This window comes from Wolffia australiana, chromosome 13 (genome assembly GCF_029677425.1).
Source record: "Wolffia australiana isolate 7733 chromosome 13, ASM2967742v1".
NCBI classification, from domain to species: Eukaryota; Viridiplantae; Streptophyta; class Magnoliopsida; order Alismatales; family Araceae; genus Wolffia; species Wolffia australiana.
Window position 1 is genome coordinate 3,283,054 of NC_135847.1, and position 21,672 is coordinate 3,304,725.

The 21,672-nt window shown below is 42.9% G+C and overlaps 2 protein-coding genes across 4 annotated transcripts in view; both read left to right on the forward strand.

The window, feature by feature from the left end:
* The window catches only part of SOS1 (sodium proton exchanger, putative (NHX7) (SOS1)), a 92,214-nt gene that overhangs the window by 851 nt on the left and 69,691 nt on the right, over positions 1-21,672 (forward strand). For 2 of the 3 annotated variants that reach the window (XM_078584981.1, XM_078584982.1), the window contains exons 2-9: positions 1,020-1,070; positions 1,183-1,274; positions 9,443-9,520; positions 9,647-9,804; positions 9,938-10,039; positions 10,107-10,224; positions 14,682-14,734; positions 14,825-14,890. In XM_078584981.1, the coding sequence (XP_078441107.1) occupies positions 1,020-1,070; positions 1,183-1,274; positions 9,443-9,520; positions 9,647-9,804; positions 9,938-10,039; positions 10,107-10,224; positions 14,682-14,734; positions 14,825-14,890 (718 nt within the window). The remainder of the gene's footprint in view (positions 1-1,019; positions 1,071-1,182; positions 1,275-9,442; positions 9,521-9,646; positions 9,805-9,937; positions 10,040-10,106; positions 10,225-14,681; positions 14,735-14,824; positions 14,891-21,672) is intronic. The other variant, XM_078584983.1, reaches the window with a different exon arrangement.
* On the forward strand, positions 3,799-5,147 carry LOC144711146 (uncharacterized). The gene is made up of 2 exons (XM_078585069.1): positions 3,799-4,744; positions 5,053-5,147. Exons 1-2 carry the CDS (start codon positions 3,799-3,801, stop codon positions 5,079-5,081), a joined length of 975 nt encoding a protein of 324 aa, XP_078441195.1. The 3' UTR covers positions 5,082-5,147.

Consider the following 21,672-nt stretch of genomic DNA (forward strand, 5'->3'; position numbering starts at 1 on the left):
ATGTCCCTCGCTAATTTGCTATTGTTTTAGACGTGTTAGGAAATCCGTGGAAACTTAAGTCAAACGAGAATGATGCAAGTAACGTAGTAAAATGAGCTCATCCTTATCTAAGGACATGTGTTCTTGGATTGCAAATGTGAGGAACACTTGCTGCAAGAGAACTTACTGGCGACCCTTTTAAACTTCAATCGATCTTTCTTTGGGCGGCTCTTTGTAATTCCTATATGCTGTGCATTTCCTTTTGCGAAACTGATAAATGTAATGTCAGACCGCTCCAAAGCAGTAAGTGGATCGCCTGGACTTCGGATACTCAACGTTTCTTAAAATCACAAGTTTTCTTCACTATCTTTTCTGGCGAGAACTTTGACCTTTTGATTTATGGAGGTCTGGTTGTTGCTTTATCATGTTCTTTGAACGGTTTGTGTTCTCATTTGCCAAATTTAAACGTTAGAAGTTAAAAGCAGTGCAGATGGGCTCTTATCTTGAGTTTCGAACTTAAGTATGAGTTGCTTTGTTCAGTCATCAGATATTACAATAAACGATGGAGATCTTTTCTGTGCTATTTGGAATGAAAGTTTGGCTTTTGAGATGACCGCAGTGACGACAATGTGGGATGCACGATGGAGGTTCAGATGAGGTGAGCGCCAGGACGATGATTTGGGATGAAGGAAGCGTCTTAGAAAAGATATTCCTGCGTGGGTCTCATGCCACTGAAGTCAAGGACGGTTTCCTTGATTTCGAGGATCAATTGAATATATTTCCTTTTAAACTAATACATTAGTGCGTACATTTGTAGTTGAATGATTTTTCTGCGTTGTAATACCTGATCAACTCTATTCGATCTGTGGTGCGAAGAAGGTTGAAAGAGATTAAAAATGGTGTCTTTTGGCACAAAGCAATACCTGATCAACTCTATTGTAATACCTGTTCAACTCTATTCCCTCTTTCTTTCCAAAAAAAACTTTTTGACTTTTTGGAAATGCGCAGTTAATGTTCTTGACTCTCTTTTTTTATTCTAGAGTATGGCACAAAGCATGGATTGGGAAAAATTGGCGCTGGAATTAATCTTTGTAAGTAGGCATCCTCCCCTCTTGCTGAGAAATGTGCAGCACTTTCCACTAAGGTCATCGAAAGGTCACAAGTGATCTGATCGTACGGTTGGGACTATTTTCATTCTGACAGGGGCAAACATCAATCCAAACCTTCTTCTGGCAGTTTTCCTTCCTGCGCTCCTTTTTGAAAGTTCATTTTCCATGGAAATCCATCAAATAAAGGTTTTTCCTTTGCTGAGAGACAAAGTTTCCTTTCGTTTTATTCCGTCTAATTTTTTTTTATGGAGTCAAGGCATGTTCTCTTATACCTAACTAATTAACTATATTTACTCTATGCCATCACTTTTTCAAACAATGTTGCCTGTTTCTTCTTTTTTTTTTTTGAAAGAAAATATGGAAGACCACCTGGGGCCATATACAATCGAAATGAAACTCATGTACAGACCATATAGAATCAAGACCCAAAAAGGGTCTGCCTTTCAGCTCCCTCCAACCCACCATGACACTAGTGCCTGAATGTCGTGGATGACACTCTCCACCGAAGCCGTCCTCCCCTGAATGTTGCCTGTTTCTTCTTAATTTGACCATAGGAGCTTTTGGGTAACATGTAGGCATACTTTTGCCGAGATAAAATATCCTATAACTTAAGTAATATAATGTTTTTGGGTTCAACTAGATACTTCAGACTTCAATTGTTAAGGACTGTGTCTGAGATCAACCTTTATTTCCTTTTAATGGTGTCTGCGGACCTGATGGGTGTGACTGTGGCATAGTCGACCACCAGGTCATATTGAGTGGCTGAAGGATTGGAATAACCCACTGTAAGATTATTTAGTTGTTTCCTGATAGGCCCAACTCAGCCAGTAGAGAGGAAAGTTCACAGTTGATCTGCCCGAATGGCAGAGTACCCGTTGGTGGGGGCAAGAGAGAGAAAGAGAGATAAAGATAGACATAGATAGATAGAGATAGACCGTATAAAGGGACGTGAGGTCCCTAAGGATAATATCCTAGTTTTCTCTTCGTTGTATGCTTTCTTGATTATCGAAGTTTCTCTTTTTCTCTTTCCTAACTCTTGTATTCCAGTCGCAGCGATCTCCAGCAGTGACATCAGGGTCGTTAAGAAATCTACATTTCAAGACTCGTTAAGATTCATCAAGGCGCTGTCTATTAAAGTTTCTTTCTACACCTTTGTACCAGAATATATCAATGTCACTTCAAAACAGTCAATTCTATTTGATGACTTTCAAAGAATCACTGGAGACTTTCAAATGGTTCCCTTGGGTTCTTTGTCACGAGAAATAGGAGATGACAAGAAGTCGTCAATAAAAACTGAGGCTGAGAAAATCAGAATAATCTCACCTGAGAGCAAACGGTTCTCACACCACGCCTTTGGAGAATCCAGGGAAGAAAGAAATCTAACTATCATTGACTAAGAAATAATTAATGGTATTCTGACGATTTTTTTTTGAATTAAATGCTATTCTGACTATATATTTCCAAGAATCACTTCAGACTTTTAAATTGTTTAGTAGGGTTCTTTATCATCAAAAATGGGAGATGACAGGAAGTTTTAGTAAAAACAGAGGCAGAGAAAATCAGAATAATCTCACCTGAGTGCCAAGGGTTCTTGTTGAATATGTAGTTTTCGGATTCCTTTTGTACCCCTGCGTTGCTCTCTCTCCCTTTCTCTACTCTCTATATGTACTCTCGTTATCGAACCAAATGGCCTAACAAGAACATTTTTAGTTTCTTCTCAACCCATCCTTCCTCTCTGGGTTTCTACATGGTATCAGAGCCATAGTAGTCAAGCTCGTCAACCTCCGTCACGGGATTCTCTGGGTTTCTACATTGTTCTTCAAGCTTCTCACCGTCGGGATTCGGCCATGGGATTCGCCGTCAAACTTCCACAGGATTCACTGTCAAGTTTCTGGCTTCAAGCTCCCTTTGGCCGCCTTCTTCTTCGTGGCTTCTTGTGGAATCCCGTGACCAAAGTCCACGGGAATCCTCGTGGAATCTACGGGCGAGAAGGTTCTCCTTCTTCCTCGTCGTTCTCTCTTGGCGGTCTTTCTGGCTTCAAGCTCCCTTTGCAAGTCGTGATTCTCGGCGGATTCTCTCAGGACTCTCCCTTGGCGGTCGTGATTCTCGCTGCCGTCAAGTTTCATGGCAAGTCGCTGTCAAGGCTTCTCACCCGATTTTCTTGGCGGTCAAAGGCTTCTCGCCCCGTCAACTTCGATCTTCTACTCGGCTTTCTTGGCAGTCATCTACTTGACTTCTACTCGACTTCGCCGATCCCATCAATTTCGGAAGTCTTCGACCTGCCAACTTTGACTTCCTTCGACTTGAGATTATTTGGCGCCATCTTTGACTGGAAAGGAGGACATTACTTCGACTTCGACTTACCCAGCCAGAATCGACTTGCCAAGTTCTCTATCTGACATCGACTTCGTTCAATTATCTTTGTGTGAACCCATTAACTCAGATCGAACATCGTCTTGGTTGTTCTCTGGGTTATTTGGCTATTTCAGTGGTTCTTCGGTATTCCTTGTTACTTGGGCATTCTATAATATGGCCTCCACCGATTCTACTACTTCTACTGTCACTCTTCCTCCGGGGGTACTGTCTCACTCATTTCGAATTGGGCTCCGTACACTACTCGTTGCCACGTATACCTACTGAATCCCGATTCACGAGGTTGAACCTTCTTCAATGGCGTCAGTATGTTCAAATTACATTGAAAGGGAAGCTCATGAAGCATCTTATGGAAGCTCCGCCGTCTCCTACTGCTCCGCACTATGAGCAATGGCTTGATGTTGAAGGTGTAGTCCATAGGTGGTTGCTCGACAGTATCAGCTCCTCATATGCTGCTGAATTCCTGTCCTTAAACTCAGCGAAGGAGATCTGGGATGCCGCTCAAGAATCCCACTCTAAGCGGAATAACTTGGCTATTATCTATGACCTCGTTACTCGCTCCACGAACTTGACCCAGGGTCCACGCTCTGTTCGGGCCTATCATTTAGAGTTGTCTTCTCTTTGGGCTGAGTTGGGCCACTACATGCCTCCCGACCCTCATTCGGTTGACCGTGGATATGTTCTAGAACTTCGGGTGTTCAAATTCCTCATGGGACTGAATCTTGAATATGAGTCTTTACGCGGCCAACTACTTCATCGAGAGAAGGTTCCTACTTTGAAGGAAGCATTGGTGGATGTTCAGATGGATGAAACTCGCCTCGGCCTCTTCCATTCCGAACCCGCTTTGGCGATGGCTGTTAAGCAGCTTGGGAGCTCACGACCTACATCTGTTCCAGTGGTGTCGCCGTACATGTCCTCTCCTAAGGTGTCGTCACCAAACATGAACTCCCCGGTCCAACAATCGGCGTCTACAAGCCATAGTGCTCCGGGTAATTCCTCAATTTTCTGCAACTATTGCAAGAAGCGCGGTCATACCAAGGAGACATGTTACAAGCTCCAACAGAAGAATGCCCATCAAAGTCACTTGGTCTCTCATCTTCCTCCCCAGTCCAGGCAGTTCATGACTCCTCCTACGTCTATCACTGAGATACCTCAGTCAACTGCTCCGCCAACTGCTGAAGCCACATCCTTAAAGATCGCCCAGCTTCGACATGATGAAATCGATCAACTTCGCCAGCTCCTTCAATCCAAATTCATGGACTCTACTTCCTTCGTTCATCAAGGTACTTCTCCTTCCTCTTCCAATGTACAGTGGATAGTTGATTCCGGTGCCACCACCCATATGTCTCCTTTCTCCCAATGTTTCCATACCTACACTCCTTCTCTTTGGCCTCATCACGTTCGTACTGCATCCGGTGCTCTTCTTCTTGTGGCTGGTGTGGGAACTGTCCAATTGAATTCCACCCTTACCCTTCACCATGTTCTTCATGTTCCTCGTCTTACCTTGAGTCTATTATCCCTTCATCATCTTGTCCGAGATCTTGGTCACAATGTCTATTTTACTCCTAATTCCTGCTTCTATTGTGATAAGGTGTCCGGGCAGACGACTACACTTGCTAAGGGCCATGGCGGCCTCTAATTCTTCATCGTCCTCCACCCACCTCTCCTTCGATCCTTACTTTCGGCGTAGCTCTCTCCACGGCGGCGTCGGATCCTCTTTGGCTTCTTCACCGTCGCTTGGGCCATCCTTCTTTTTCTACCTTGAAACTTATGTTTCCTCGTTTATTCCGTGGACGTCATATGGACGAATTTTTTTGTGAACCATGTCGGCTAGCTAAACACACTCGCACCACATATCCTTCCTCAGATCCGTCTTCACGTTCGACGTCTCCTTTCTCTCTCATTCACACTGATCTATGGGGGCCTGCTCCCGTTCCAAGTGTTTCGGGTGCTCGCTATTTGGTGATTTTACTCGCGTTACATGGGCATATCTTCTCAAAAATAAATCCGACCTCTTCCAAACTCTCATCTCTTTCCACGCTTTAATCCGCACTCAATTTGCTACCTCCTTCCAACGCTTCTGCTCCGATAATGCCCGTGATTACTTTAATTCCACCCTCTCCACATTCTTCACCTCCCATGGCATCGTTCATGAAACCTCTTGTCCATACACTCCTCAACAAAATGGGCTTGCGGAACAAAAGTTTCGACACATATTTGACACCACTCGTTCCCTTCTTCACATGGACATGCCTAAATTTTTCTGGGAAACCTCTCTCACTGCCGTCCATCTCATCAACCGTCTCCCCTCTCGTGTCCTCTCTCATGTTTCCCCTATTGATGCTCTCCACCTCGTCTACCCCATGGTTTCTTTGAAAACTCACCTCGTTCCCCGGATCTTTGGGTGCACCTGCTACGTCCCTAATCGTCATCCTACTCGCGACAAGCTTGATGCTAAGGCACTCAAATGTGTCTTTGTGGGTTACTCATCTCATCAAAAGGGGTAAAAGTGCTATCATCCTTCTACTAATCACTTCATTGTCAGCAAAGATGTCACCTCTGACGAATCCACTCCTTTTTATGTTTCTTCTTCGTCTTCCTCTCCTTCCTCTTCTCCTTCCTGTGCTGACTCCCTGGATTTCCTTGTACCCCTTCCATCTTTCTCCTTGTCTCCACTCCCTGGACCATCTTCAACTTCTTCTCCTCCTTTGGTTCCTCCCTCTAAATTTGATGGCACCACGTACCATCGCCGTCCGAGTTCCCTCTTGCCTGTTCCTGCCCCGACACCTCCGTCATTATCCACTCCTGATCCGATCCCTCCTCCTTCGGGTGATGATCTCCCTATTGCCCTCCGCAAAGCCGCTCGCCAATGCACCTCCACTCCTTTATATCCGTTAGCCAATTATCTTTCTTCCCCTCGCCTCTCTCCGTCCTACCATGCTCTTCTTACCCGTCTAGATTCTATCGCCATTCTAAAGACTGTGGCTGAAGCATTGGCCTCCCCTAACTGGCGATGTGCTATGGACGAGGAATTAGCTGCTTTGGATAAGAACCGGACGTGGGATCTGGTGACTGTACCGTCTGGCAAGCACCTCGTTGGATGTCGATGGGTCTACATCGTCAAATATCAGTCCGATGGCACTCTTGAGAGGTACAAGGCACGCCCCATGGCTACGGGCTATACTCAACAATTTGTTGTTGATTATCTAGAGACGTTTGCTCCCGTGGCTAAGATGAACACGGTTCGTCTTCTTCTCGCCCTTGCGGCTCATCACAATTGGCCTCTTCAGCAATTCGATGCCAAGAACGCCTTTCTTCATGGTGATCTCCATGAGGAAGTTTATATGGCCTTGCCTCCTGGCTATGTGGCTCCTCCTTCGGCACCTCCCTTGGTGTGCCGTCTCAAGAAGGCTCTCTATGGCTTGAAGCAATCTCCTCGGGCTTGGTTCGGCCATTTTACGCACTCTATGACCTTATTTGGCTACTCTCAGTGCAATGGTGACCATACACTTTTCTACTGTCATTCCACGTCCGGGGGAGTCACCATCCTTCTTGTGTACGTGGATGACATTATTGTTACGGAGAATGATTCGCAGGCCGCGGCTCAATTGGCGACTTATCTCGCTGGTGAGTTTGACATCAAACATCTTGGTGTACTCTGGTACTTTCTTGGCATTGAAGTCGCCTATTCTTCGACTGGGATTTTCCTTTGCCAACGGAAATATATTACTGATCTTCTTCAAGAACTTGGCAAGGCGGACTCCCAACCTTTCCTACTCCCATCGAGGTGAACCATCACCTCTCTCTAGAGGATCACGAGGAGGCTGTTGATCAAGGACGATGTCAACGCTTGGTGGGGAAGCTACTCTATCTCACTTTTGTCTTGACATTACTGATGCTGTTGACGTCTTAAGTCAATTTATGCATTCACCAAAGGCCTGTCATATGCATGCTGCCAACCTTGTACTTCGTTATCTCAAAGGTACTGTTGGCCTCGGTCTTCAATTCAGGTGTAAAGGTGGCCTTCAGTTAGATGTCTATACTGATGCGGATTATGCTGGCTCTCATGTTGACCGCCGCTCTACCACGGGTTACTGCACCTTCCTTGGGGGGAATAGTATCACATGGCGGAACAAGAAACAACCTGTTGTCTCTCGCTCTAGTGCTGAAGCCGAGTTTCGTGCTCTGGCACAAGGCATATGCGAGGCATTATGGATCACCAATCTTCTCACAGAGTTGAAGCTGTCGTGTGATCAACCTACTTAACTGTTTTGTAATAACAAGTTGCCTATCAGCATTGCCCATGATCTGGTACAACATGATCGTACTAAACATGTCGAAGTTGATCGTCACTTCATCAAAGAGAAGCTCGAGTCCCGACAATTTTACATATCACATGTTCCCTCTGCCCAGCAGTTGGCTGATATCTTTACCAAAGGCCTGTCCGCTCCGGGTTTCCAAGAATTGTGTGGCAAACTGGGCATGGATGATATCCACTCGCCAGTTTGAGGGGGATTGTTGAATATGTAGTTTTTGGATTCCTTTTGTACCCCTGCGTTCTCCCTTTCTCTACTCTCTATATGTACTCTCGTTATTGAACCAAATGACCTAACAAGAACATTTTTAGTTTCTTCTCAACCCATTCTTCCTCTCTGGGTTTCTACAGTTCTTACACCATGTCTTTGGAGCAGCCTAGGGAAGAAGGCTATCTGAGGGCCAGAAAAACTGGTTTATTCGGCATGAAGAATAGTCTGATTTAAATACCTTTTTCAGAGTGACGGGTGCAAGCCTAGACTACAGTAACATGATAGACATGAAGGACAGATGCAATACAAGCCAAATATATGAAAGATGCCAAACCGTCGAGGAGAAGGAAGGCCGAGCCATTTACATTGTCCCTCTTAACTACTGGGTATTAGCTTAACATGCAGTTTTTGGCCTATGATGGCCACCCTTGCAGATGTGGAATAGGCTTCTCCTTCCCTCCCCTCGGGGCACTAGGTGACATCCAGCTGTCTGGTTCCTTTTAGCAATATCCACTTTCCCTCTTCTCTCTCTCCTTCTCACCCTTCTTTTCTCTCTCTGAAAGGAACCGTGAACCATTTAGAGTACCAATTATTGCATTTAGAAGTGAAATTGAATTCGCCTGATACATCTGGAATGGGATTGTACCAAGGACAACACTTCATGAGGAATCTGATACTTACACGTATCAAATTTGGTAGAAGAATCCAATTTTGTGAAAATAACTGAATCTGACACCCAGATCCTCACTGGTTTACTGCCATTTTACCTGAAGCCTGACGCTCCCCTCTCTTCTCACTCCAACAGCCTAAGGACCTCTTAGAAGCTCCAAGCTCGAATCCAGCCTTTACTCCCAGAGGTCTCCCCCTCTCAGTTCGAAACCAGATCAAGGAAGAAGAGTAACTGCCTTTAATTAGGCTAGTCATGTGCCCGAAAATTCATCACGTGGGGGTCACATGATGTTTCACTCAACTTGTTTACTAACTAGCAGACCTTCTATTTCTGGCTCCGTCCTGAGCTTTTTCATGTGTAGCCTCGTCTGGTAACCCGTGGGAGGTAGGATCGTGTCAGAATTGCTTACCAAATGTGAATTCACAGGCATACATCATTCTTCAGATACACCCCATTGCTTTTTTTCAGCATCAAACTATTGCGAAGGGTTTGCATGAGAAAGTAGATAGATAGAGCTTTGTTTCTTTTCTAAGGATAGTTCATATTGTTCACATCTGTCTTTTTTCTTTTGTTTGTCATTTACTGCGTCTTCTAATTATTCTAAAAAATATTCATTACATCTTAGCTGTTATTTCTCTAAAATAGAGTCATCTGGGATGGTGACAACAGCAAGTTTTGATTTTTATATCTGATAACATGGCGTTCACCCTTAAATTTATGTACTTGATGGGGAAAAAATATTTTTAAACTCATCCTAATTATTATTCTTGATTGGCCGGAGACAGAGGTGTATAGCACAGATGGTTTTACTGGCAGGCCCGGGGGTTATAATTTCTACCTTCTGTCTTGGAGCTGCATTGAAGGTATGACATTGACTCAAGATTTTTGGAACATGTGGTAGCTTTACCCGTTGCAAAATCCGCCCTTTGAGTTTGTCCTGGGTAATAAGTTTGGATTCTTAACATGAAAATTTTATCTTATTTCTGCAGTACGCTTTTCCTTATAAATGGGGCTGGGAGACATCACTACTGTTAGGGGGGCTTCTTAGTGCAACTGATCCAGTGGCTGTGGTTGCTCTTTTGAAGGAACTTGGCGCAAGTAAAAAGCTGAGTACAATCATTGAAGGAGAATCATTGATGAATGATGGGTATTTATGTCTATTATTTTCTCTCAAATACATCTGTTCAAATGATTTTTTTATGCTTAACTTTCGTAAGCTATCCTCCCAAAATTCCTCTATGACCCCAAGGAATCATGATCTGCTCTCTCAACTTTCACAGAACTGCAATTGTTGTATACCAGCTATTATATCGCATGGCTCTCGGTGAGAGGTTCAGCATCGGAGACATAATCAAGTTTCTGTCTCAAGTTTCTCTTGGAGCGTAAGCAAAAAAATACTTCTTGCTTGAAACAATTATCTTCTCGGAAACTGATATTTTGAATGTTCAGAATCGCAGTTGGTCTTGCTTTTGGAATTCTGTCCTTTGTGTGGCTGGGCTTCATTTTCAATGACACTGTCATAGAGATTGCATTGACTCTATGTGTCAGCTACATTGCCTATTTCACGGTAGTCTCTCAGTTCACGTCTTAATTTTTTTTTTGGAAATATGATTGAACTTATACTATTTTGATAAAAACCGGGTGGAAATACCAAAGGTTTACTGCAAAACTTATATAAGGAGATTTGAATTACAGATTCAACTATTTAGAGAAATGCTGTTTCTGACTATATTCGACTCAATAAAATACTACTGCTTCATGGGTTGTGAAGTTTCTAGCCAAAATTTGTTGAAAGTGTGGACATAAGGAACCTCAGAGAATGTGATAAATATACACGTGATGCATGCAAGGAAATGAAAGAGAGAGAGACATATATAGATAGATAGAGAGTTATGTTGATAGAGAGACTCGAATTCTGGTAGAAACCAACTTTCACTTGTAATGATCAAAGATAACGGACGATTTTTTGTCCGATAAGTGCCACCTCCATGAGAGAAAGGGGAGGAGGTGGGATTGAGAGAGAGAAGGGGAAGATAGAGAGGACAAAAGAGAGAGAAGCGGGCGGAGTAGACGACGCCAAGAGAGAGGACCTTCGCTCCTCGCGTGCAGGGATGATCGTCTGCGTGAGGGAACGGTAAGTTCGAGTTTAGGAAACGGAGGGGATGCAAGGGCATTTGCCTAGGAACCAAAACTGTCTTCCTTTGGCATTGGATAGGCTTTAAGAACTGCTGGAGCCTGGCCTGTCATGGGCCAGGCCGCTCGCTCTGTGTTTGGGGGGGGGGCGACGTTCATAGATGCGTCTCCATATAGCATCAAATTCGGTCGTCAAGGTCAGGATTACAACTTCCCACAATCATACCACACAGTATGGGAGAATAACTCCAGGCCTTCAATCCCTTATTTGCTTCATCTCCTTTCTACACTCTTCTTACCCTAATACTGATTTGCCTTAGTTTTTTATCTATCCCGAGTAATCTTGTTCCTTCTTCCATTTTTATCTATGGATCAATTTTTTTTTTCAAAAACAATAAATTATTTTTAATTCGTCATCTTGATAGGACGTGTCGATGTAGCCTGGTTTCTTGAAGCAGAGGGCGAGGAGAAGCAGAGAGTAGAAGAGAAGAGAAGAGAAGGAAAGAGTAGATGAAAGACAGAAAAGAAGCTCAACTTTCCATTAACACAATATAGGTATCTATACAATCTGTTTATAACGGCTAGTTTGACTAGCTCTAACGGCTAGTTTGACAAGCCGTTATATATCCGATTTAAATAAATCGGATAATAGGCCCATAAGTATTAGACCCATTAGTGATAATCTATTGACCAATGGGAGGTTGTCGAAAGCGGACTGGCAACCGGTGTTAGAGAAAGTTGAAAGACGTCTGGAAGGTTGGAAAGCCAAGGTTCTGTCTAGGGGAGGCCGGTTGGTTCTACTGAAATTAGTACTGTCAGCAATCCCTATCTTCTATCTCTCCACTTTCAAAATGCCAGTTGGCATTAGTCAAAGATTAGAAAGCCTGATGAGACGGTTCTTCTGGAAAGGCACAGAATCAGACCACAAGCGACGTTTGGCACTGGTGGCATGGGACACTGTCTGCAGACCCACCAGTCAAGGAGGGCTAGGAGTCTTGCACTTACCATGTATGAACACAACATTACTAACTAAATGGGTGACAAGGCTCATGCAACCCAGTGAGGACCTCGTCATCCAGATGTTGCGGGACAGCTACGGTCGGGGTTTGAATTCGGAGGATAAAACAACCCCAATTAGAGGGGCGTCACCCTTCTGGCAAGGCCTTTGCCTAATTTTCTCCCAAGTTCATGAATTTTATTCAGCCAGGCTAGGAGACGGCTCTATATTTCGCTTCTGGGTAGATAAATGGGCACCATGCGGCCCCCTTTGTGATACATATAAGCAGTTATTTGCGCTCGCCCGAAATCCTGAGGCCACAGTGGGCGAATGTTGGGACAACATTTGGAACTCGGTAATTGACGGTGCTTTGTCAGACCAAAGTGTAGCTGAATTCATGGACATGCAGCAGGCCTTGCACTACATCCGACCATGTCTAGGAGAAAAGAACGGTTGGGTTTGGAATAATGCCCCCTTTTCAGTCAAAGAAGTCTATACAGGATCCACCAAGGGAATGAGGACCAAACGACCATATCGACGTGCCAAGCTATATGGCGCCTAAAAGCCCCCCTAAAGGTAAAGATCTTCGGGTGGCTACTGTACCGCAAGAGACGGCTCTATATTTCGCTTCTGGGTAGATAAATGGGCACCATGCGGCCCCCTTTGTGATACATATCTGCGGTTATTTGCGCTCTCCCGAAATCCTGAGGCCACAGTGGGCGAATGTTGGGACAACATTTGGAACCCGGTAATTGACGGTGCTTTGTCAGACCAAAGGGTAGCTGAATTCATGGACATGCAGCAGGCCTTGCACTACATCTGACCATGTCTAGGAGAAAAGAACGGTTGGGTTTGGAATAATGCCCCCTTTTCAGTCAAAGAAGTCTATACAGGATCCGCTAAGGGAATGAGGACCAAACGACCATATCGACGTGCCAAGCTATATGGCGCCTAAAAGCCCCCCTAAAGGTAAAGATCTTCGGGTGGCTACTGTACCGCAAGAGACTAGTGACTCGCGCCTTCCTGAAACTGTTGTATCCAGGGATACCGACAATTTGTATCTTTTGCATGCAAGGAGAAGAGGACTGTGCCCATCTGTTCTTTGCATGCCCTTTTGCACAATCAACTTGGGCTACTCAAACACATCTGGGAATTAATACGATATCAGCTGAGGCCTTTTGGGAATCCATGCAAATAAATGGAAATAGACGAAAAGAGAAAAGGGGCCGCGCACTGATGGTGCTCTGGGGTATATGGCTACATCCAAACGATGTGGTTTTCAGGGGGAGGCAGGCCTCACTGGACAGACTGGCCCATGAGGTCGACAACCTCATTGCGGCATGGTTCCAGCGAGGGGGGAATAGAGAGAGGAGTGGTTAAGCATGTATCACACGGGCTCTAGGGCCCATGTACTTCTTGGGTGGTTACCGACTCGTCGGGTGACTGCCTTTTATTTGTTTTTAAAAAAAAAACCGGTGGACTGCCTTTTATTTGTGAGTCTCGGGAGACTAGTGACTCACCAGATAACCTTATTTTCCTTTTATAGGCAGATAAAATCTCCATTATTCAGGAAATACGGTGGACATGACCTCTGAAGAGGCTTTCTGGGGTTCAATCCAGAATTGTGCGTGTAGGAGGAAAGAAGACAGTGTTCGGGTACTGGCGGCGCTATGAGCCATCTGGTTGCATCAAAACGAGGTGCTGTTTTAGGGAAGGGAGGGCTTCTACCGACAGAACATTAAATGAATTGGAGGGTCTTAAGGCGGCCTGATTTCCTCAGGCGATGATTGGAAAGAGGGTTTGATCCTGTTTAGATTGACCGAGATGGACCTTTTTTTTTAAAGAAAGATATGAGAGGTCACACAAAATCGGTGACCCTCCCGGAGGCCTAGATGGACCTGTACCACTCTACTGGGAAGGCCACCGATTCGTCAGTGATTGTCCCTTTTATGTTTCTAAAAAATATTCAGGAAATATTGGACACTCTCACTTTCAACCTCTGCTCAGAGAGATAGCAAATCTGATGGTGTGCTAAGCCCTAGCTTGTTGTGTTGATATTGGCATCCTTGCAATATTAAGAGTATGAGTGGATTAATCAAACCTGCTTGGGCAGGATATTCGTACTAATCCCTCCAATATAATATGAATGAACGGAATGTAGCGCAACTCTCTTGTACCATTTTTCCTTAGTCTCCTCGATGTCCTTCTTGTCTCTTAGAACAGAAGATTGTCTCTTTGATGAAGATCGCCTCCGGTAAGTTGTTCCCCCTGGCCTGTAGACCGAATACAGCTTTTGCTTCCAGGAACAACCTCTCATCCCATGTCCTTCAATCTCCTCCATTAACCCTCTCCCAATAAATTAGAAAATACTTGATGCCCCTTTCTTCCCGCCCTCTGTCTTATTTATATCTTTATTCAAACACTCCATTTCCCTCCAAGATATCAGGCAGTAATTCCCACTTGCGGCACATGTCAAGAGCCATGCTGGGTAATTTCCTTGCTACTGGTTCCCTCTTCCCTCCTCTTTCCTTTCTCTTTCCTCTTCCTCATATGCTTCAATACTGATACCATAACAGTTATCCAATTAAACAAGACTGAAACTTTGGTTTTGTGCTAGGAAATCAGTGATGCAACTTGCCAAACCATAACTTAACCTTATTCTCGTTGTTGGTAAATTAATTATCAGATGCTTAGAAATCAATACCTAAATATTACATAGACAATAAATATGTACCTAAGATATGTTATTTGTTGGTATTAGCTTGAAAAAGATGTGACATATAAGGTTTTTGAAAAAAAAACTTTCAAATATGTCAGTAGAATTTTATTTATTTCCTATTCTACAATTAGGATGGTTAATCAAATTGTTTTTTTTGCCTCACCATTTCTGACAGGCTCAAAATGGAGTGGAGGTGTCTGGAATATTGACTGTGATGACTATTGGGATGTAAGTTTAGTCTATTTATATTGGTAAAAAATAAAATTATACAGGTACTCGAAATCATATCATAATCTGTCATAATCATTTCCAATATAGATTTTACGCCGCAGTTGCTAGAACAGCTTTCAAGGGCGATGGACAACAGAGCTTGCATCACTTCTGGTTTGTGTCTTTAGAATCCATCAAATTGGACTTATTTCTGCTTTCTTAGTCCTGTTAAAATAAGAAACAGTGGTGGGAGTCATTGTGCACTAAATAGTTTTGAAGTTGATGCAGTACCCAATACTGTGTGGACAAGGATTATTTTTTCTATGTTTTATGCAGTAATACCCATAAGATGTGATTTGACCTAAATATCTGTAATTATTCTTTTTGACCACGGTTTTAGAGCTTAGTAATCATTGAAATATTGTGCGGAGTTTCCACAGATATTTTCATTTGTATTAGTCTTGTTGTTGTGGTGATTTTTTGTTTCTTCATTTCATTTTCATTTCTCATTTCTTAATTTCCCAAAAAAACTGGCATTGTAGTGGAGATCTCCGGAAAGTTACCAATCTAGAGATGAATCTAAAAAACCAAATGACAGTAGGCCTGGATTGCCTCCTGTGCCCCCTCTAGGAGGATCTCCCCTCCCAATTCACAACTTATTGTCTTCTTTCCTTAAGGGAGGGTTAAAAATATACAAAGAGATCAACATTGATGTCAAAAGAATAAAATAACACGGACAGGGGTTGGGAATCCTAACATGATCATTGGTTTGTGTTGAACAATGTACCTTGAATTCCCTCTTCTCTCGTCTCCACAATTTCTCTATGACACTGTAAGGAAGAGAAGAGAGGAGAGGAGAAACGAGATCCAAGAAAATGAACAACTAACTTGATAGTCAATTCTCTATGGGGTTCCTTGGTTTATATAGATGGGCTAATAGTAGAAGGCCCAGTACAGGAAAGTACCAGAAATAGAAATGAATAAAAGAAAGAAATGAATAAGGGAAAGAATGTTCCGGCTTACACTCCCCCTCAAGCCGATAGGTGGATACTCTTCATTCCCAGCTTGGAACAAAGCCAATGAAATAAACCGCCTGGAATGCCCTTGGTGAGTATATCTGCAACTTGTTGGTCTGAGGGAATGTACTTCATAGCAATCACTTTAGCATCAATCTTCTCTCGGATGAAGTGTCTATCAATTTCAACATGTTTTGTTCTATCGTGTTGAACTAGGTTATGAGCTATATCAATAGCCGATCTGCTGTCACAGTAAAGTACTGTAGAACAATCTTGAGTTATATTGAGATCAAGGAGAATATTTCGGATCCAAAGAATTTCACAAATTCCTTTTGTTACTGCTCTAAATTCTGCTTCTGCACTCGACCTTGACACCACCTTTTGCTTCTTGCTGCGCCAAGTAATCAGACTACCACCAAGAAACATACAGTATCCAGTTGTTGATCTACGATCCAACACAGATCCACCGTATTCTGCATCCATGTATGCTTCCAATAATAATTTTCGTCCTTTCTGAAACACTAGCCCATGTCCAGCTGTTCCCTTTAGGTAAGCAAGTACTTTAAATGCTGCCTGCAAATGTGGTTCCCGCGGACTGTGCATGAACTGACTGAGAAGTCCAACTGCAAATGCAATATCAGGTTGCGAATGATTAAGATATATAAGCTTCCCAATCAACCTCTGATACTGTCCCCGGTCAACAGGCGTTGCTTCTTCACAAGGTCCCAGTTTTAAATTTGTCTCCATAGGTACTGTTGACGGTTTACAGTTGCTTTCCTCTGAGAAAAAAAAATGCCATCAGAAGAATAAGCAATCTCTATTCCCATAAAATATCTTAGTAATCCAAGAGGTTTGATATCAAAAGTCTGAGCAAGTTTATGACTTAATATAGAAATCTCTTCATCATCACTACCAGTAACAATAATATCATCCACATAGACAAGTAATACAGCCACCTTCCCATTTAATCCTGTCTTGATAAAAAGGGTGTGCTCTCCATTACTTGGGCGATAGCCCATGTCTTTCATTGCCTGAGAGAACTTACCAAACCATGCTCTTGGAGATTGCTTCAATCCATATAGTGCCTTTTTCAATTTGCAAACTTGATTCTTGTGTCTATGTGGATAATATCCAGGAGGGATTTCCATGTAAACTTCCTCATGTAGATCTCCATGTAAAAATGCATTTTTCACATCGTACTGCAATAATTTCCAATTCAGATTTGCTGCTATTGCAAGTAAAATACGAACCGTATTCAACTTTGCCACAGGAGCAAATGTTTCCCCATAATCAATTCCATACGACTGGGTATACCCCTTTGCAACCAGACGAGCTTTGTATCTTTCCAAATTGCCATCTGGCTTATACTTTATGGTGTACACCCATCTACATCCCACTTTCTTCTTATCTGAGGGTAATGTAACAATCTCCCATGTGTCATTTTTGAGTAGTGCATTCATTTCATCGTCCATGGCTTGTTTCCAATTTTTATCTTCCATAGCTTCTTGCACCGTCTTGGGCGGTGATATTGCATCAATTCTGCTAATAAGTGCTTGATATTCAGTGGAGAGGTGTGAGTATCCTATGAAATGTGACATAGGATATCTTGGAAATTGAGTGCAACTCCTTTTTCCTTTTCTCAATGCAATTGGCCAGCCTGAGTCATCATCAGAAGATGCTTGCTGTGGTTGAGTTACAGTCATTTCTCTCGATTCCTGTTCTTCCTCTACCTCCTCACCATTATTTTCAATTGCTTCATCAATTTCATTCTGCTGTATTGAATTTGGGCTCCCATTTTCAAAAACAGATGGTAAGTTTGTGGGCACCTCTATATGAGTTTCACTTGTATTTTCTGGTGGTAATAGCATAGGAGGCAATTCGACTTCTCTTCCGACTTGGACTGGTTGTTCAGCTATACCACATGAAGATGAGAAATATCTTTCAGATTCATTGAAGGTTAAGTCTACTGACACAAACATCTTCTTGGACGGAGGGTCATAACATTTATACCCTTTTTGAGTCGACGTATATCCAACAAATACACATTTCAAAGCCTTTGGACTGAGTTTGTCAGTCGGATGATGTATATGGACAAAAACCGTGCAGTCAAACAGTCTAGGTTTCAGTCCAGATAGGACTCTTGTAGCCCAGTACTTTGGATGGTAAGCGGTTGATCAAATGAACAGCTGTCAATAAGGCCTCTCCCCAGAGATATTTAGGTACTCCCTGATGAATAAGTAATACTCTGGTTGTCTCTACAACATGACCAATCTTCCTTTCAGCTATACCATTCTGTTGCGGCGTATACACACATGAGGACTCGTGGACTATACCCTGCGTTTGAAAATAAGATCTCAATGTTGCATTAAAGTAATCTCAAGCATCGTCTGTTCTGATGATCCTCTTCACTTGCACACCGAACTGGGTCTGTGCCATGGTAATAAAATGTTTGATAATGTCTGTTATCTCTAACTTACTCTTAAGGAGATATGTTCATGTCAATCGAGTACAGTCATCAATGATTATAATAAACCATCAAGCACCATTCAATGATGATATAGAACACGGTCCCCACACATCAGTATGTATAAGATCAAACGGATTGACACTTTGCTCACCCTTTCCCTTAAACGACGATCTCTTGTGTTTAGCACACTGGCATGCATCACATATAAGTTTGGAAAGGTCCACATCACGAGTAAAAACAGGGAACATCCGTCCCAAGAGTTCAAACGATGTATGACCCAAACGGGAATGAAAAAGTTTAATTTGTTCTATTATTGGGAGATTATCTTCCTCGGACAGACTTCTGCCATATGCCATCAGCACCTCAGCTGCTCCATCATGTACTGTCAGCAAGCCATGTCTCTCCTCAATTGGTCCAATCGTTCGGCTCAGCTTCTTATCATATAAAAAACAACCAGAAGAATCCAGAGTTAGAGTAAGCAACGTATCTTTAACCAATTTCTGAGGAGAAATTAATTGTACTTTAAGCTTAGGAACATGCAGAACATTTTTTAACAATCCCAGTTCCTTTATTCTAACGGTTCCAAAACCAGAGACTGGAAGCATTTCTCCCCCTGCAGTCAGTACTCGTCGACTGCTGGAACATACAGAATATTCAATAAAATTAGAGCGATATGATGTCATGTGATCTGTTGCTCCAGAATCAATAATCCAGTTGGAAGAACTATATGCATTATGAATGCCAGAAAAATTAAGATATTTACCATTTTGATTCTCGCCCTTGCAGACCATAGATGTGTTTACTGGATGAATCATATTCTTCAGTTTTTCTAACTCCTTGATGGAGTGGAAATGACTGAGTGTAGGATGGACTGTATCATCTCCACTTGTAGAATCTTGGATATTCACAATAATAGCATGGGCTTGTCTAGGTGGTCGGCCATGTAGATCCCAGCAGTTTTCTTTCCTGTGTCCCTTTCGTTTGCAGTATGAGCAGACATTAGGCTCTCTAGTCTGCCATGTTGACTTACTTCTTTGGTTTTTGTGGTTGTCACTTGAATGATACTTTGAATGCTTTGTTGCTATAAAACCAGTGCCTGTTTCACTGGCTGGTGCATTAGATGGGTGTTGTATACGGCTTTCTTCTTCAAGTACAAGTTGTATAGCTTGTTCTAGGTTTGTTGCTATCTCCCTGTTGAGGATTTTTCGTCTCAATGAGTCACACTCAGGATTAAGACCCATAAGAAACTTATAAATCCAGTCCTTCATAGTATAATGTCGACAGAGACAATCTGTCTCAACAATCAGCCTGTAATGATCTATCTCATCCCACAGACTCTGAAGCTCACATATATAAACTTGAACTGTTTTGTCACCTTGCTAAAGAAGTGTTGCCTTGGTAACTAACTCATAAATTCACCAATCATTGTTTGTCTTCTAGCAGCTCTTATGAATTTTATCCCAGATCTGTTTTGCAGTATCAATCAGAAGATATTTTGGGATTAAATCTCCACGCAGACTGCTGAGTAACCAGGTCTTGACTGTAGCATCTTCAGCTTTCCACATTGTATAGCGTGGATTGGATGGCTTCACTTCTTTAGTTAAGTGATGACCCAATCTTCTTCCTTCAAGAATCATCTCAACAAACTTACTCCAATGTAATAAGTTTAGCCCAGTGTATTTTATGGATTCCGGAATTCCATGATGTAAAATAGAAGACAGTCCTTGTTCTTGTTGAGTAATCTGAAGATCATTGATCTCCATTTTCAAGCCAAGTCAGCAACTACTATAACTCTTGCAGTTTCTTAGATCCAACACCACTCAATCTTTGGATCTAATGACCTCACGGATGTGCTGTTAAGGGACGACACAGTCGAAAAGTACCAGACAGTTAAGAAATATTCTGACCTGGTTTGGTGCTAAACAGTTGAGAATACCAGACACAGTCGGTGGAGATCTTTGTGAAATTCGTGGGGATCCAAAGACACAGCTCGTAAAGCACCTTGAGACCAGATCTTGCTGCGGAGATAAGAAGAGCTCCTTACGGAAAGATCTAGGCCTGATCCTGCTGTCAGCAGGATAATATCGGCTAGAAGTACCGGCGAGAAGGCCTTCGAGCAATGAAGACAGCACTGGCGAGGAAGATAGCACCAGTGAATCGCTGGATCACGTAATCTGAGCGGATATCTTTGGAGTACTTCTGGTCCCACGAACGAGGACTGGCGAGTCGCGATTCCACCAATCTCTGCACTGCAGATGATCACTTCAAGAACGAGGATCGGCGAGTCGCGATTCCACCGATCTCTGCACTGCAGAAGATCACTTCAAGAATTTCAAGAACAAATTCTTGATTCTTGATCCTTCGACGACAAAGACGACACCACGTTGTAATTCCATGAACTTTTGCACTGCAGACAGTTACTTCACGATCGCTCTGATACCATGTTGAACAATGTACCTTGAATTCCCTCTTCTCTCGTCTCCACAATTTCTCTATGACACTGTAAGGAAGAGAAGAGAGGAGAGGAGAAACGAGATCCAAGAAAATGAACAACTAACTTGATAGTCAATTCTCTATGGGGTTCCTTGGTTTATATAGATGGGCTAATAGTAGAAGGCCCAGTACAAGAAAGTACCAGAAATAGAAATGAATAAAAGAAAGAAATGAATAAGGGAAAGAATGTTCCGGCTGACAGTTTGTATGGCTGTTGGGCGAGAGCCATGCGTTGGTTTTATTATGATCCCAACCATCACATCTACTCAAAAAAGGTGACTGGCAGCAATGGAGGGGGCTTATAAACAAGTAACAGAGCAAGAATCAAGATCAGAGTTGTTGATCTTCTTGGTGAGTTTGTTAGTTATCAGGCCTGATGGACTTGTCGCATATCCAAAGTTCAGCAGGTTTACATGCCTTTTAACATGGGTAAACTGCCATTTTTCTCTACAATGACCTCTTTGATCCCTTGCATGATGAGCTTCTTCGAACCAGAGTGAGAGGGAGTGTGGTTGTTTCTTCCTCCCTCTTTTATCTGTTCTCTTGGTTTCGCCAAGTGAACTTTACTCCTCAGTCTACCAAACCCTATCTGCGGCCTGATTGGATAGGCTCTCTTTGGGGTCAGTATGGGATGTCCTTTTAGGGCTCTTGGCAGACTTTTGTTTTCAGAAAAAAGTACTTTTTGTCCAAATTTGGGCACTCTTTTTGGGCTCTTCAGCATGGGCCCGAACCGGGTCACTCCTATCAGGCTTGCCCTGGGTGCAGAAGAAATCAGAGTCAATTTGGGAGAGGTGGGGGTTGACCCGTGTGAATATAATACAAAAGTGGTAGCAAAATATTGCTCCACACACAAAACGGGGACAAGGAGGCTGCTAACTTTTTTGACAGTATGGGCAGGAAGTCCATAAATTGATAATATGCAGAATTGCACTTTAACACAGGAGTACGGAAGCAGTATTACCAGAAAATATCACCTGAAG

Excerpts from the sequence above, each read along its gene's own strand:
- LOC144711146 (XM_078585069.1), top strand. The coding sequence starts at position 3,799 with ATGAAGCATCTTATGGAAGCTCCGCCGTCTCCTACTGCTCCGCACTAT. Across the intron at positions 4,745-5,052 it reads TACTTCCTTCGTTCATCAAG|GTGTCCGGGCAGACGACTAC; the intron begins GTACTTCTCCTT and ends TATTGTGATAAG.